The sequence below is a fragment of the Solanum pennellii genome, chromosome 7 (assembly GCF_001406875.1).
Source record: "Solanum pennellii chromosome 7, SPENNV200".
Classification (NCBI taxonomy): domain Eukaryota; kingdom Viridiplantae; phylum Streptophyta; class Magnoliopsida; order Solanales; family Solanaceae; genus Solanum; species Solanum pennellii.
Genome location: NC_028643.1, coordinates 21,485,007 through 21,503,346, shown reverse-complemented (window position 1 = coordinate 21,503,346; position 18,340 = coordinate 21,485,007). Strand labels below are relative to the sequence as shown.

The window sequence follows — 18,340 nt, the reverse complement described above, 5'->3', positions numbered from 1 at the left end:
CCCCCCCCCCCCACAAGTAGAAAATTTCAAGCACATCAAGACACACAACTTTCAATAGCAATCATCAAACAACTTCGTCATTCCTAGGGCTTCAAATATTCCAAACTTGATCCTAGATTCTTAGAGATTATTAAGCCCTAAGATGGAAAACCACAAATCAAACAACATTCAGGTTTTTTTAGAAAGTTAGCACCCCCAACCCATTCACTTTCTATCATTCTAAGGGACAAGGAACCTAATTCTAACAAGTTAATCATGTAAATTTATCCCTAAGTCAAGACCCACATACAATCTAATCATTGTGTAACATACAAATGAACGAGAACTCATTTAGTGGATGAGATTGACATACTTATAAGTTGTAGTGGAGTGAATGTGAGGGTGAACTTTGCAACTACAAGTGCCAAGCCCGCTTTTAAACACCGACCAGAAAATGGAAGAGATGGATGGGGAACTTGGGAAAGTAGGGTTTTGGAACTTGGAGAAGGTGAGAGAATGAGATATTAGAAAGGAATTGTGATTGAGTGAATGTGGGAGTGAATGGTGGAATAAGGGAATAAGGGGAGGGAAACGGTTGGGGAAGAATTTGAAAAGGTGGGGAGTAACTGAAGGGGTGATTTTTAATATATAACCGGGCGGGTCAGGTTGGGTCATGGGTTCGAGGAAACTTACGATTCCCCGTCGACGGACCGTAAGTTGGTCGACGGTCTGTCGACTACTCCGTCGATTGCTCCCTAACTTAGACAATATTTAAAATTATACTTGGGATCCACGGACACCATCAACTGTCCGTCGATGGAACAACGGCCCATCGGTTGGTCCGTAGATCAGTGCACCAGACCAATTTCTGCAGATTTCTTTAAGTTTGGTCCCTGCACATTGAGCACCCAATAAGCCATGCTTTTTATGTTTTTTGGACACTTTTTAGACATAGACCCTACACTACTCTCTAGCCAACAGACTTAAAAGAAATAAAAGAAAATTCACACATTACATTGATTGAAGACCGAAATGATGCAACTATTCCTACAAAGACAATAAAAACATATTGTTGGCTAGAGGATACATATTGGATTGTCTCCCAATCAGTTCTTGATTTAACATTGCGGCACGATGCAAGATTCTTTATTACTCAGACTTCATCAAGACGGTATGCCTCAGCCACTTCATTTGCATTTTCTGCATGCCCGAGGTAGAATTTTATTCTTTGCCCATTTACCGTGAACCTTGCACCCTCCTTGCTCTCCAACTCAACTGCACCAAGAGTCAACACTTTAGTGATCAAGAATGAACCAGTCCATTTGGACTTGAGTTTTCTAAAAAACAAGCACAACCTAGAGTTTAGCAAAAGCACCAAGTCCCCAACCGCAAATTTGCGCTTCTCAATCTTTTGGTCGTGGTACTTCTTCATCTTTTCTTTGTAGATGGCTGAATTTTCATATGTCTTCAAGCGAAACTCATCAAGATCATTTAGTCCATTTAATCTCTGTTCCGCTGCTTCATTCCAATCCATCTTCAGTTTCTTCATCGCCCACATGGCCTTGTGCTTTAACTCAATCGGCAAGTGAAAAGCCTTCCCATATACAAGTTGGTATGGATACATACCTATGGGAGTCTTGTACGCTGTCCGGTAGGCCCAAAGAGCATCATCAAATCTCCTTGGCCAATCCGTTCTACTAGCATTCACCATTTTCGCCAGAATTTGCTTGATTTCTCTGTTTGACACCTCAACTTGCCCACTACTCTGCGGATGGTAAGGAGTGGCTACATTGTGGCGAACCCCATATTTCTCCAATAACCCTTTGAACAACTTCTTGGAAAAGTGGATCCCCCATCACTAATAATGGCTTTAAGGGTGCCAAACCTGGAAAATATGTTTTTTTCAAGATGCGGTGACACTCTTACCTTCATTATTTGCTAGTGCTATGGCTTCCACCCATTTTGACTCATAATCAATCGCCACAAGAATAAATTAATCCCATGAGAACTCACAAAAGGTCCCATAAAGTCAATACCCCATACATCAAACAACTCAATTACAAGAATGGGATTCAAATTTAGCTCTTGCCTTCTAGAAATACCTCCATCTCTTTGGCACATATCACATGCCTTGGCGAACTCATGATCATCTTGGTGGATGGTTGGCCAATAATAGACACATTGCAAAATCTTATGAGCAGTCCGAATACCATTATGATGCCCACCCATAGGCGAGGATTGGCATGCCTTCAAAACACTTATCATCTCAACTTCAGGCACACAACGGCAAATAAGACCATCAGCACTTCTACAAAACACTTCTACAAAATCCCAATAATGTCCCAATAGTTCAACCAATGGCTCGTTTGAACCTTCTTAGCACTTCTACAAAACACTCCACTTGCTCAAGATTCAATCCGATGCAATGATTGCCCACAAAGTGTAATCTTTTCCCAAGAAAACATACCTCAGATAAGGTGGTAAAGCCTTAAGGTCCAATTTTGGAGCCTCCTCAATAGATGGTTTCATGGGTGGAGACTCGCGATGCTTCATATCTAACTCCAACTTCTTTTTTTTTAACCGCACATCACCTTGATCAAGTTCCGCAACCAATGACCCATACTCTTCAATATCATCACTCTCAAAATTCATGATTACTGCTGCTAATGCCTCAACACCAAGGCGCTCTTCTATTTATACCTCAGACGAACTCTCAACCCTGTAGGATATCGCAGATACCGTTTGGAGCTCACCACTCTGCCTCATGGACATACAAATGTTGAAAGTCACTTCTTCATTGTTTAACCAAAACATATTTGCCCTTTCTCCATGTCAACCTAGGCGCGACCGGTAGCAAGGAACGACCTCCAAAGAATAATAGGCACCTCAAAGCCCACCTCACAATCAAGAATCACAAAATCAAACGGAAATATAAATTACTCCACCTTCACTAACACATCCTGGAGTATCCCAATAGGCCTCTTCACCGTTCGATCGGTCATCAGTAACCGCATTGCGTGGGATTTGGGTCTCCCGAACCTAACTTCGTGTAAATAAAGTTAGGCATAAGATTTATGCTTGCCCCAAGATCACATAATGCTCCCTAGCAAAGTGTAACAACCTAATTGTACTTGGAATAATGAAAGCGCCTGGATCTTCTTTCTTTTGCACAAGAGACCTTGTAGCAATAGCACTACAATGTTGCATCAGATCATCATCCTCAAAACTAACCGATACCTTCTTAGTTACCATATCTTTCATAAACTTGGCATAATCGGGCATTTGTTCAAGAGCTTCTATCAAAGGGACATTGATGGGGAGCTGTTTCAACATTGTAATAAAACTCCAGTATTTACCATTCTCGGTCTTTTTCACCAATTTTTGCGGGAATGGAGGTGGTGGTCTAGGAATATGAGTCATCTTTTGGGGTATCTCAGCTTCTTTCCATGATTTGTCGACCAACTGACAACTATCTTCCACTACCTCATCATCTACTCTCATCTGAACTTTTACGCCAAAGGGCATAGGTGGATCAATGATTTGCTTACTCCCTCGAGTAGTGACTGCCATGCAATGTCCATCATTTTTTGGATTTTGGATGGTATTTCTAGGAAGAGTACCCAGTTGGCATGGGTTCACAGTAGAATGCAATTGATCCATTTTCAACTCAAGATGCTTGATTGAGATTGCATGTGCATCCACCTTTTGCCCAATATTAGCTAAATCACCTCTCAACTCTTTGGCGTGTTCACTCACTAGCATCAAACCTCCTTATCATCTTTTGCAACATATCCTAAACTCGCGCCATACTACCTCCACCATCCTAGGAGAAACTTCCCGATTTAAAGGTAGAACATAGGTCCCACTACAATCGTTTATGTTACCATAGTTACCCCGGTTAAAGTTTTTTTCACAGTTGTAGTTTCCATCTCGAACATAACAACCCTCTCGGTTGTAATTCCCATAGTTCCAACCTTGATTTCCTTGACCTTAGCGCCAATTCTTCTATTGAATCCTTGGGCTTTCGGTCGGAAACCCCTCGTCTACTCATTCACTGCATAAGAGTCTTCCTCATAGTAAAATTCATCTACCGACGGTGGTGGCTTAGTTAAATAATTCACCGCATTCACTTTCTCTGCACCACCAGTGACATGTTTCAATACCAACCGAAGTTCAGTTCTAATTTGAGTCATCTCTTCATGAATCTCATCTACGGCCGGGTTGTGCGTAGCTTGCACTGAAAAGGTGTTTCTCCCAGTGTCCAACTTCCTAGTGCTCCAAGCCTTGTTTTTTTTTGGGAAATTTTCTCCAACTTTTCCCCGGTCTCTGCATAAGTGCACTCACCATAAGAACAGCCCGCACTTGTATCAAGTACCGCCTTATTGTTATCATCTTGCCCCCTATTGAAGTACTCTTTCAACGATTCATCATCAATGCGTTGGTTTGGGACACTTCTCACAAATGAGGTGAACCTATCCCTAGAACTACTTATCGACTCCCCAGGAAATGCCACAAAGTTGTTCACCCTATCTTTGTGGCTATGTATTTTAGAAACCAGGTAACCCTTTCCTAGGAACACATCCCTCAACTGCTCCTAAGTATAGATCGAATTATAAGGCAACTCAGTAAACCAAATTGCGGCCTCTCCAGTCAATGAGAGAGGGAACACCCTTAATCCGATGATATCCATGTCCAAGCCCGGCCTCCCTTCAGATCCCTTGCACACCGACCTTAGTTTGGCGATGTGAGCATGTGGATCCTAAGATGGTAGCCCGAAAACAAACCTCTAGAGGTGAGCATCTGCATCAAGCTACTAGTTACCACGAATCAGCGATGTTAACATTGACCCTATAATACTCTTAAGGGCGTGGGGAATGAGGTTGTCTCCTTAGAGTGCCCTTATCAGGGTTTTCCACGATTACTTTATTATTAGAATCAACCGGTGGAGGAAGTTGACGGTTGATCCGATCACCAAGATTAACAGAATTATATGGATCATTCAGTCTGTGTAGTGTACGGTTGAGTTCTTGATCAAACGGAAGTGTTGGTTCTCCTCGACTCCGTGTACTTGGCATACACTAGAGCTAGACCTAAAAGACACAAAAACAAAGAAACAAAGTAAAATTAGTAAGTTATTGACTAAAATTCAGTAATTGCACTTTAAAATAATCTAAAAGCCACTTTCCCCGGCAGCAGCGCCAAACTTTGATACACTCAAATCATACTTCCCTAAAAAAGTATAAGATGTTGTATCAAGTAGAGAATCCAATTGTTAGGTTTGGGTCGATCTCACAAGGAAAATTATTTAGACTTATCTTTAGTGTACAATTACGTCTATTTAGTCAAGTCCTTTCCGAAAACAGTTAATTAAAGGGGGGGTTGTGAAACAAAAGTGTTAAATTATTTCTAAGTAAAACAAGTAGAAAAACTAAAACTATGGTGTTTATCAAGTGATGAGAAAAAACTAGGACGTAGGTCATCCCTATAGGCTCATAACGCGATAATCCTAGCTATAACAATTCCTTTCTAGTGTCTTGCATGCAAAGTGGTAAGTTAGGTATCTCTAATTCCTTCGTACGACAACTAGAGAATTTCACCCCGCACCTTGGTCCGACTACGTGTGTCTAATTTACTAAACCTACCTTTACCTCATATGAAGCATCATATCCAATGTATGGCTAAGTTACCACTTCTCACCAATTGAAACTAGCCTATTAGATAGTGTCCACTAAATCTATGTTGATAATTCTTTTCCTATTAACTACCCCCTTGGTTCGGCAAGTGGAAATAGGGCAAGTTCTAAAGTGTGCACTCATTAAAATACTTCTAAACGAAAGAATTATCACCACATGCAAGAATCTATTCTAGAATTGTTATTTAGATAGTTTTACCTTGTTAGTTACCCATGGTTCCCACAACCCTAGTTGTGGATTTAGTTACCCATGCATGGTTGTTAAACAATAATTCATATACTTTGACAAGTTTGAAGAAAATCCAGAAATAACACTTGAAATAGCAAAATTCATTTGTAAATTAATTCCGGAAATTTGATATAATTGCCCAAGTTGCAAAGTCAATTCCCAAAACTAAAGTATGAAAAATAATAAAAAAGTCTAATCCTAAAACCGAGGTTTTTAACCCTATTTATAATAACAAAGTCCTAAATTAAAAGGAGTTCAAAATAAGGAAAGTCTGTCCAGAAACGGGTCTTCAATTGACGACTCCACTGACAGTCTATCGATGGAACAATGAACCGTCGTCTGCCTCCGTCGGTCCATACTTAGCATCTTCTTCAGCATCCTTGCATTTTCTCTGATCCAATCGACGGGCCAATAGCACGGTTCGTGGATACACTTACGGTCCGTCGATGCCTTCGTCGTTCCATACTTAGTTATTTCTTCAACACTGGGTACTGGGACTAATCTATGATTTGATCGACGGTTTGCCAGGATGGTCCGTCAATCAGTCGACGGACCGTCGATCCTTCCGTAGCCCCACACTTGGTCAGAATTCCCCAAGTTTCTTCCAGATGCTTCGACCTCCAGCGATGATCACCTACAGTCGATGGGACGATGGACTGTTGATGGCTTCGTGGGTCACCTCTTTTGCACAATCTTCTACATTTGCATTTTGGACAACTTTCCTGCAAAACACGGATAAAAACACATTAAAATTATTACAAAAAGGCCTTAGAGACACACTAAACTTAAGAAAAAAGAATTGAGAGTACCGTAAAACCACTTACAGCAATAACCACATAGAATCTTCTACACATAGTATCTTGTAACCCAACCAAAACTCAATCTTTAGACAAGTCGATGCTAACTTCCTAGTAAGTCTCTATTGAACTAGTTCACATCTCACAGTCAAATCCAAATTCAGAAGCAAAAATCACTAAATTCTTCAACTACAAATCAAGGTCTTATACTAGAGGTCTTATTCCTTTACTTTTCTTAAATTCTTCACATGAAACACAATTCTAAATATCTTGATCCCTTCAATACACCAGACTCTTGCTCCTTTTGTTTACTCACTCACGAATCCCATTCTTTGATCAACAACGCCTGATATTACCTTATCCTCAAAATAAAAATTTCAAATGAAACCCTTCCTTAGGTCCTTTGAAGATCGAAATAACAAACTTTATAACTCAAAACATATTTAAGTCCTTCCAAATGTTCAATACTCACTGTGATCGATTATTTCATACCATATTAATCTGCACGTTGACAAAACATACTATCACAAATATAAACTTATTATGAAAAACTTGAATTTTTTTCCAAACCATGTAACACAAACCCATTATTTATCAACATTAGCTCATACATTGAATATTTTTATGAGTTCATGCATCTTGGCTTATAATTAATCGCCTCTCCATCGACCTTATCACATCCTTCGCTAAAAAAATAAAAAATCCAACCATACTTATTTTAGAACTCAAATTCACAAAAAGATCTTTTCATCACACACGAGCTGAACGTCTGTAGACGGTAATTTGAAAAAAATTTGAAATAATGTAACACTATCACCATAACTATAGGAAAAAAATAGAACCATATGTCTCTAGATTCAATTTTCAGTCCTATAAATATATATTTTTAGCACTTGCAATCAGAAGAAAATTTTTTGTTCTCACCTCTTTCCGAAGGCTACACTCCATCCCACAATTTTTTCATTATTATGACTTTATTTCCTCTTAGAGTTTTATTCGAGCGGTGTCCCTGCATCTCCTAAAATTTTCCATTCAATCATTTTACTTACCAAATACTAGAAAACCACAACCTTAGATACTCACCAGTCCTTATTACCATGCAAAGTTTGTTTAACCAACAATCCTTATTATATAGTTGCATTCCAATCATAATTTAGTCTAAAACCTTATTACCACTTTGCTTAGTTAACCCATGCCATCACCAAATTCAACCTCACCATCAACATGACATGTCAAACCTAACTATACCAATAAAATTCAAAAAAATTAATGCAATTTAATACACATTTTGTTACTAAAATTGTCAATTACCTTCACACAAATATACTCGTTAGGCTTCCATTACCTATAAGCTTGTCATATCGATCCACTCTCATGGAGCTTATGATGAAATCACCAATTATTTAAAATCCACCACTATAACACGTCATACATATTTAAGAGATTGTACCCAAATATCCCACACATTTCTGCCCGATAAGTAACTATAATACACTACCAAATTCATTTAGTCTCTCATCCAAAGCGACATGCATTCCTTCGTAGATTAGTTCCTTAGAAAGAGTAACCCAATCCATAACTCTAACCAAGTAATAATTTGTATCATTGTAATAATCATATCATGACCCTCTTTGGTATACACTCTATATATTAAAACCACAAAAGTGATAATGCCTCAATTGATGCAACATCATTATTATCATTCGCTAAGCAAACCATACATATTAGGACAACTTTATTCATTGTATTTTCAATAGTTAAAATACTCATTATCTAAACATCCTTTATATTATTCCATTTTCAATTATCGAAGCGCTAGAGATATTACCTATACCACACTACTATTATTCATCTTGGTAACAAACGTGAAAAATCTAATACGTTCATGAAGTCCCTCATACCATTTTTCAGCATCATCATTTAGAAATCCTAAAAAATGTTTCGTCGAGTCATCACATCACTCAACTCTTTAAAATTGAACATTTCAAATCTGACAACACATTTTATTTTAGAATTATCATTTTCACCTTAGTACCAAATTAACATTCAACCAATACATGACAGACCAACTACTCACATGGGGAACTAAATACGAGTCATCACATAAATGAGAGAGAATGAAATGAAGCAATAAGAATCAAAACGGAAAAAGATGCACGATAGAGATTCAAGAAGTTGAGATTTTTATTAAAAGTCACTATAGCCTATTGAAGATAAGTACAAACGTCTCCGTACCGATCCTCGAGACTCTATTTAGACTCAGCTTGTAAACACGTGAGACCAATGAACCTGGGATCTGATACCATGTTGTCATGACCTAAAATTGGACGTGATGGTACTTGGCATATCACACCAAGACAAGTCACCCTAAAACTCAACAACTACGATAATATGCGAAAAATTTATAATCAACTTAAATATACCCCCAAAACCTACTTGTCACGTGTACAAGCCCTGAAAGTATCACAAATAAATCAACGAAAATACAAGTCTCATATGACATTGCTTCTAGAGTAGAACAAGATCATAAATAGGAGTAAGAAGGTCTGCTGAAATGACAAGAAACTACCTCACACATCTCCATAAGAAGCCTCAGACAAGGAGAAGAGAAAATATCACAAAGTTCCAGGCTAATAACCTACAAAAATTGTAGAAACAAGGGTGAGTACCAAACCACACGGTATTCAGCAAGTAAACTTCTAAACACAAGCCAAAGGGGATAAAATAGGGGTACTCCTTACACCTCAACCGAACCTCCACAACTACAACCTGAATAAAACTAGCTTAACGTAACAGTTCACCATTTAAAAGCAAATATGTCAACAACAATCTTAGTATTCAACATTTACACCCTCCATAAAAAAAGGCACTCACAATATAAGCAACACTCAAGATCAAATTCATCTAATAGAGGTAATAAAATATCAAGTACTTTCCAACCACGAATAAAACACATACTCATAAATAATGAAGGATGTAATGAGATGCAATGCAATATGACACCATGAAATGATATGCCTCAAAATACCAAGTACTCTCTCAAACTTATATACATGATACTCCTCGAAACTACATCGAGTGTTCATGACCAATGGGGGACTCGCGAGATCCATATACCGACACGGACGATCTCCACATGTCTATGCAGACGATCTCAACACACTATCATAAATTAACTAAATTCCACACAGACGATATCCACGTGCCCAAATTATAATCATAATTTCTCCATCGCAGGGACGATCTCCACGTGCCGAAATAATCATAACTCGATCTCAACACAAACGATCTCCACGTTTTGGATCTTTACTCATAACCAATCTCATGTCAATGCATGTGCACAATATGGTATCAAATAAAGAAGATGATGCAACATCACAATAAATCAAATGTCGTTATGACATATAATCACCTAAATTATCACAATTATACGGGTTCAATAAACAACAAAATCACACTTAATAAATCAAGTAAATAATATTTCAGCTAATGTTCATGCTTTGGCATTCTAGAATTACAATCCACGTTCTATAGTAATAAACTTTGCCTTTGTAACATTGGTACTCGTACCATTTTCAACCCATCACACATAAACAATTAATCACATTGCCTTTTATCATCCCTTTTCATCATTAGAATTAATCAAGGTGGACAATTCAACCTTTCACCTAGTTCCATTACTCCCAAACACATACCACAAGGAAATTCACGAATTTCATACATTTAACAAGGGTTTAGAAATCTACTTGCTTCAATAAATCAAGAATTCACTCCAGAACTTGATCCTTCATTTTTTGTTGAACTTCCAACTCAAAGAAATCTATTCGTATAAATGATCACGATAAGATTTCAAAACCAACAACATTCATATTACTATATATCTAGGCTATACCCATAAAAACTCACTTAAATTTACATCAAATGTCGTATTCTTAAAATTTAAGACTAAGATTTTGACTCAGTTCCTCCAAATATCATGAATCTGATCATAATGATATAACACAATACCTCTAATATTAAATTCAACTTGAATCATAATGTGATAATTAAATAGCAATAGTTAAGATCAAAGCTAACTATCTAGAAAACTACGAGAATAATTTGCTAAAATCAACCTAGTCATCGTATAACCATCAACTAACTTGCTAACTAAACAACAGTCATCAATTAATTCCCCTTTCCTTATCATCATTGGTTGATAATGTACATTAAAACTTTGTCTACCCTTCAAAACATCAAAAATGGTATAGATCGGTCAACTTTAAAACTTACCCTTCTTTATCTATTCTCATTTAATATCTTATTGGGTTAATTGCATATATGCAACCATAATAATTGACTGTGAGCACACACTTGAGAAAATACTTACGAGGAGATCGACGTCCTCTTCGTTATAGATGTGGAGATCACACTTATTTTAGTGTAGTTTTTTTTAATGAAAAAGAATAATAATAATTATAAAATTTCAAGTGAAAAACTCTATTTAATTATTTTAGTATGTACAGGTCAAGTGGTATAGGTTCTTAAATAAATGATCACTTTAGCCCATGAACTATCGATTAATTCGGATATCTACAATTACCCATCAAATAATTAAGTAAAGTTCAAAGAGTAGTTCAAAATTTCCAAAAATGACATTTCGGGTCATTACACCTCCGAAAAGCGAGAAAGCTCAACAACTGACTCTGAGTGCTCAACTAGATCAACGAGGCGCTGGATGTTGATCCTAATTTCTCGTATCTTCATCATAAAACGATGCAAGTCAGATTACATCAGTAAATTAAATGTAAGAGAATGCAAGGGGAAAACTAAACATGACATTAGCTTATTATAAGAGAATGCGAGGGAAAAACTAAACATGACATTAGCTTGAAACGAATTCTGAAAGAAACACTTCCCTCAGTTTTACTCAACTCATGGATACACCACTTAATGCAGAAATAAACAACAATAAAGGTGCAGTTTATATAAAGCATTTAAACAGTAAATAGAAACTCAAATTTAATCATATAGTAAACTAATATAATTCTGTGGGAGATTCTTTAACCGGAAATCATCACTATGAAGTATGTAATGATACAACGTCTAGCCCACACCGCCAAAACTATCCTATAATTTGTCGGGATATAAAATGCCTCAACTAAGTGGATCCACTAGTTTGCACTAAAAGCACTAAGTAATCATCTAAAAGGTATGATTCTTTCTACCCATTTGACTACATAGTTTATAGAGACATTGAGTTTTTATGAACGTGTCCCCACATTCATGCTCAATACTACTCTTAAAATACTCAATTTATATGTTTAAAAACATAAACTCTTTCTGTGGTTTGAGATAATTACTCAAAAACTAGCTCAAAGTCTCTCTTGAAATTTGGTGTTTCCTCTCTTGTTTAAATGTGAAAACAATTGTTATTTGCAAATACTTAGTTCTCATATACTCTTTTTGAAGAAATGAACTTCATTTCTTACTCTTAATTAACTCAAAACTCAAGTCTTAAACCAATTTTAAAGTGTTTGCAAAAGACTTTTTTAAAGGACTCTAAGAAATCTCCAGAATTGACTCTTAACTTTCCTTGAATTTGAATTTATGGATTCAAGAATTTGTTATTTTTGATAGGAAAAATTTGATAATTCTTAGGAGTGTTTTTAGATAGTTAAACATGAGAAACGATCAAGAAATCATTGTCTAGAAGCAACTATGCAATGCAGAGATGCATTTAAGTATTTGGTTGCGAAAGAAAATTTGAGCCAGAAGGGTCTGTGACCGCTTCTGGACATGGAGAAAAAATTCACATCCTGAGGAACCTGGTACCTTTATTTTCCCAACTTTTTTCTTCTTCGTTTTCTAACCCCAGATTTGTTCTTTTCTCAAATTCTCTTTAGATTCGGATTTTTAGTTAATGTACACAAGAATCTATTCATAAACAACTCTAAAATCGATACGATTTTCTCAAGAACTCAAAAATTCGAACTTAACTCAAGAATGAAAGCCAATATTCAAGAAAACAATTCAAAATCAACAACTTACAACTTTCTAGAATGAACTTCACTGAGCTAAACATGATTGACACTGGGTGAACGAACTCAACACTATGAAAGTCTCACATACCTCTTTAGGGATCAATCCTTGGCAAAACGATTTTGATTCTGCAAGAAATCTCAAAAAGATTCCTTGACTTTTCTCCTCTTCTCTCTTCTCTCTTCTCTCAAAGACCTAGCATAAATATTAATTGCATAAACTTAACTAACTCAGTTAAGACCCCAAATAATATACTAAAAATGGATTAATTAATTGTTTAATGAAAACACCAAAATTCCCCTCCTTAATCCTATATTAACCTTCCTTATTTATATATCCCAACTTCGAATGGGCATATCTCCCTCATACGAACTGAAAATTTAGAAAACTCAGCAATGTTAGAAAGATGATTCATAGATGTTTTCTAAGGTTTCTTGTAGCACACCTAATCATCCTAATTTAGGCGTTATGGTCGTTTGAAGTTTACCCAAAACTCATACTTATCTTAACTTTGTCAAACTTTCCAATTTTATTATGTCCAAAACGGTTTCTTTCTAATTCTAGTTCCTTCTAGTTCTTTGACATAGCAAGGTGTTACGGATAGCTAGCCTCGTACTCATATATCCACTAAAAACCAACGGTTTTCAAAGTAAACTTAGTCAATGGGACTACAGTGGAAGAGAAGCTTTGAATGAATCGGTGATAATAACCTACTAATCCAATAGAACTCCGAATCTTGACAGCGAAAGCGGGTCTCACTAAATCATGAACTGCTGCAACCTTAGCCGGATGAAACATAATACCCTCCTTAGTCACTACATAACCGAAGAAACCCACAGACTCAAGCCAAAACTCATATTTAAAAATCTTTGCATGTAGCTTCTTCTCTCTCAACTTTTGAAGCACGGTCCTTAAGTGAAAAATATTACCACCCTCATTCTTATAGTAAACCAATATGACATCAATAAATACAATGATGAAGGAATTCAAAGAATGTCTTAACAACCATTTCATCAACTCAATAAAACTGGGGCATTAGTCAACAGAAAAGATATGAACATAAACTCATGATTCTTGTAACAAGTCTTGAAAGTTGTCTTCGAAGATCTAAATCTTAAACCTTCAACTGATGGTAACCCAACCCCAAGTAGTGTTGGGAAAAACAGATGCACCATGAAGTTGATCAAATAAATAATTAATGCAATGAACAATGTAGTCATTCTTGATCATAACTTTGTTTAATTGATGGAAGTCAATACACATATGCATAGTATCATTTTTCTTCTTCACAAACTAAATCACTACGCCCCACGGAGAAACAGTAGGTCAAAGGAGCCCTTTCTTCAACAAATCCTCTATGCTCTTTGAACTCCTCTAACTTGCTTAGATCCATGAGATAAGAAGAAATTGAAATGGTCTTGATGCTCAGATCTAAATCAATCACAAAGTAAATATCACGTTTCTGATGAACACCTGATAAATCTATAATAAACACGCTAACAAACTCTCTTACCACCCTCGTCGTCTCTAAAAAATACGGACCTTGGTAAGATCACGAACATGAATTAAATATGATAAGCAAGTGTTTTCCATCATGTGACGAGCACATCGAAATGATATCACTCTATTTCGACACTTACTCGGAGAACCCTTCGACTCTAATCTTGGTAAATTGAGAGAAGCTAAGGGCATGGTCTTAGCAAAATAATCTAAAATCACATGATAGGGAGATAACTAGTTCTTACTCAAGATCACATCAAATTCAATCATATCTAATAAAATAAAGTTTGTCCAAGCCTCACTACCTGATAATGTCATAACACACCCCGGTACACGTGATGCATCACAATAGAATCATCTACTGGAGTAGAGACACTGAGGGGTCGTTTTGTAGGGATTATTACGAGACATAGTCTAAGCACTACATATAATACTCTTTAGTACTATGTTTGGTCGGTGATTTTTGCCTATATATAACTAATACATGTACTAATCCATGTACTAGTTATACACTCTACATGATATTATAGGATATATAACTAATATCTTTAGTTTAGTGGTATTGGTTATACATAGAATTTAATACCATGGGATTAATTTATGTAAAACAAAAATACCCCTAAAATCATTATAATTATTTTGTTTATTTTTTTGATATTTATATTTTATATTTGTACTGGAAAATTTATCTAAATAAATTAACTAACAAGTTTTATTATTTAAAAGGGATAATGCACAAGTACCCCCTCAATCTATGCCGGAAATCCCAGAGACACACTTATACTATACTAAGGTCCTATTACCCCCCCTGAACTTATTTTATTAATAATTTTCTACCCTTTTTTAGCCTAGGTGGCACTATCTTGTGGGCCCAATGTTGGTTAACTTTTTTTTCAGGCTAGTGCCATGTAAGTCGAAAAGGGGTAGAAAATTAATTATAAAATAAGTTCAGGGGGATAATAGGACCTTAGTATAGTATAAGTGTGTCTCTGAGATTTTCGGCATAGATTGAGGGGATACTTGTGCATTTTCCCTATTTAGAAAGTCGGTTGCTGCTAAATTAATCCAATACAGTCAATAGAATATTTTAATGTGAGTTGTTTACATTTACCAATTTTAAAGGCAAATATATGACCACATGAGGTTTGTGAACATAATTGACTGTATTATTTGTTGATATATGTGATTTTCTAATCATTTATGTTTTGAACAATTTATATAATTGCATAGATATCAAAATTACAACTTCCAATTTTTATTTCTAAATATAAATGGTTTATTCAATTTTATTATTGTTTACCATCTTTTCGATTTTAAAAGTAGACAATTCTATCCTTTTAAAATTGAATATTGGTGTTTCGTGAGGGATTAATATATCAAGATAACAATTATTTACCCTCAATTAGTTCAAGGGAGAAAATAGAAATATAGCAACAAAATTGCTTTTCTTCTATTTAGTTAGAAGGTCACCAAAAATTAATATTGTTCGCAACTAACTACTTTACCAATTATATAATATAATAATAATTCACTGATATAAATACAAAGAAATATTTTAAAGACTTTTATTCCCAAGACAAGATTAGATGGGCTGGAAAGGACCAAACAATTAATTAATCATATATCTTGTATTACTAATCCATGTATTATTGATCCCTACATTATTAATACATGCATTATTAATATTTATACCAAATAACCCCTAGTATTTACTACAAGGGAAGTCACACACAGAATCAATGTAAGCGGGGATCAAGTAACACTGTAGTGAGACTATTGCATTTGAGAGATCTGTCTAAGTATAACTTAGCCACTAGCCTAAGAACCACCATGATCACTACCTCAAGATCTACCCTTCGTAGAACATCTAGCACTCTATGAACTACTGAGATGGTATAGCACTGAAAAAATCTCAAAATAAACACTAGAAGGAGCACGTTTGGGCAATACCTTGACTTGTGACCAAACTCATCACAAACATAGAAATTTCAAGGATAAAAATAACCAAAAGGGGTTGTATGTCCTCCTTGTATAACCACTACTATGTTCACCATGACTAGTTTGATTGGAACTATATCTGCTAGCACTATATGTTCTTTGAATTGCTACATGCGCTAGTCAACACTGATATTTGTGGGTGCATAATCTCGACCCCGGCCATTGGACTGACTCTTGGTGACACCGTCCTCTCTAGGATGTCAAATACTATCAATCATCCTAGCACGGTTGACAAATTATGAAGCAAAAATAGAATATACATATCGCATCGACTCATAAACAACGATCATTATATATAAACATCGATGGTAATCAGTATATCATGTATGCATTTCAACAAACACTAAAGATGCACAAAACATAAATAATTATATTACAAGTATAAGGATCACAATATTTTACTTAAGATTTTCCTCTGCAACATAACAAATTAGATATATTCATATTCAAAAATTACAAAACAATTGAAACTAAAATATATTGATTATATATGGCTTGGATTTTCCCACAAGATGAGAAAATACATTAAAATATTCATCAAATCCATAATCTAAGCAATCATATAATAACATATATTATAATTAATCTGGAATATATTATGCTAATAAAAGCAATTATCGAAATTGTGCTTAACATTACTAGACCAGCTTTAAAGATGCAAGTATATTTCGGTGAATCTAAGAGCGTAAAACGAATTCATTTTATGAGCTAATTAACACCTCTCTTTCCATCGATTATCGAAAAGGGGCTGCCTGAATTTCTACTCAAAAATTTACAAAAGCAAAACATCAAAGGAAAAAAAGCATTAAAAATTATATGTTCTGGGATTTGAAATTGAAAAATATAATAGAGATGCAATTTTTGAGGGGGTTCAGATTTTTGCTTAATGTTCCCAAGGAAAGAACCTTTTGAAAGCTCTTCTCATACAAGAGGTGTCAGAAATAGAAAAGCGCCATCATCTTTGCACCTAACAATTAATCAACTGTTCGGAAGTGAGAGAACATATAAAGTAGTTTTGACGATTGATAAAGTGGGTATGGTTCATTACTTGTTGTCGTATGTGTACTTTAACTGCAGATGACATGTACAAGTATGAGAGATTGCGGCAAAGAAGAAAAAGTACAAAAATAAAGAAGGAAAAGAAGGAAACGAATATGGAAAGAAATAAAGAAGAAAACAAGTTAAAAAATAGAAATTCAAGTCAAATAAGGAAAGAAATAAAGAAGTTACAATTCAAGTCAAATAAGGAAAGAAAAACATAGAAAAATTCAAGAAGGAAAAGGATTTGTAATTATTTTCCTTGTAGTAGTTGAAGACAAATTAAACTCTACAAAAAGATCAAGAAGTTGAAGGAAAAAAAGTATCTTTGCAATAACAAAAATCGAGAGTACTTTTCCAGCAAAGCCAGATTGATAGATATTGCATATTCGCGAAATATATCATCTTGAGAGTAATAGTTATTGGAGAAAAATCACAGAGCTTCATCACAGCAACGTAAGGACTAGGTTCACAAAAAAATTTTCACTCTGAACTATTGAATGTTGAAGTCTGATCAATTAAAGTCTAGGGTTATTAGTCTTTGTTAATTTGTTCGAGGTTTATTATTGAGTTGCAATAATTCCTAGATTGTGTAACAAGAACTGAATTTGACTTCTTGGGAGTAGAGTCTTGAGAGAATTGTAACAAAAAGTTGGTTTGACTTCTTGAGAGAGAGGTTGTGAGAATTGTAAAGAAGGAGTGGGTTTGACTTCTTGGGTGGTTAGAGTTAACAATAGTTGAGAGGTTTTGTAAACAAGAAGCGAGTTTGACTTCTTGGTGAGTGGATAGTTTTGGATTATAGTTAATTGAAAAGGGTAGAAGTTTAAATTTAGATTCACTGATTAACGGAGTTGTAAATCTTGAATTATTATAAAACTTCGGTGTGGTTTTTCCCTTCCTTGAGTTTGGAAGGTTTCCACGATAAATCTTTGTTTTATTGTGTTACGAAAGAATTACAAGAACCTGGTTCTTGTAATTCAGGATAAGGTTTCTTTAGTTGGTACCAGAGCAAGTCTTTTCATTAAAAGACTAACATCTTTAAAAGGATCAATGGCTTCACCACCTACACTATAGGAAGGAGCTTCT

The 18,340-nt window shown here is 35.6% G+C and overlaps 1 protein-coding gene and 2 non-coding genes across 3 annotated transcripts; all 3 read right to left on the bottom strand.

Annotated features, from left to right (window-relative positions):
* Positions 1-1,132: 1,132 nt before the first annotated feature.
* On the bottom strand, positions 1,133-1,528 carry LOC107024910. The gene is made up of 2 exons (XM_015225835.1): positions 1,404-1,528; positions 1,133-1,316 (listed from the first exon to the last, which is right to left on the bottom strand). The coding sequence occupies exons 1-2, from the start codon at positions 1,526-1,528 to the stop codon at positions 1,133-1,135; spliced, it is 309 nt and encodes a 102-aa protein (XP_015081321.1).
* Positions 1,529-16,838: 15,310 nt separating this feature from the next.
* Positions 16,839-16,970, bottom strand: LOC114078129. Its single transcript, XR_003579671.1, has one exon. It is a non-coding gene; the product is annotated as a small nucleolar RNA snoR77 (small nucleolar RNA).
* A 114-nt stretch (positions 16,971-17,084) lies between these two features.
* LOC114078111 lies at positions 17,085-17,182 on the bottom strand. Its single transcript, XR_003579656.1, has one exon. It is a non-coding gene; the product is annotated as a small nucleolar RNA snoR1 (small nucleolar RNA).
* Between the last annotated feature and the right edge of the window lie 1,158 nt (positions 17,183-18,340).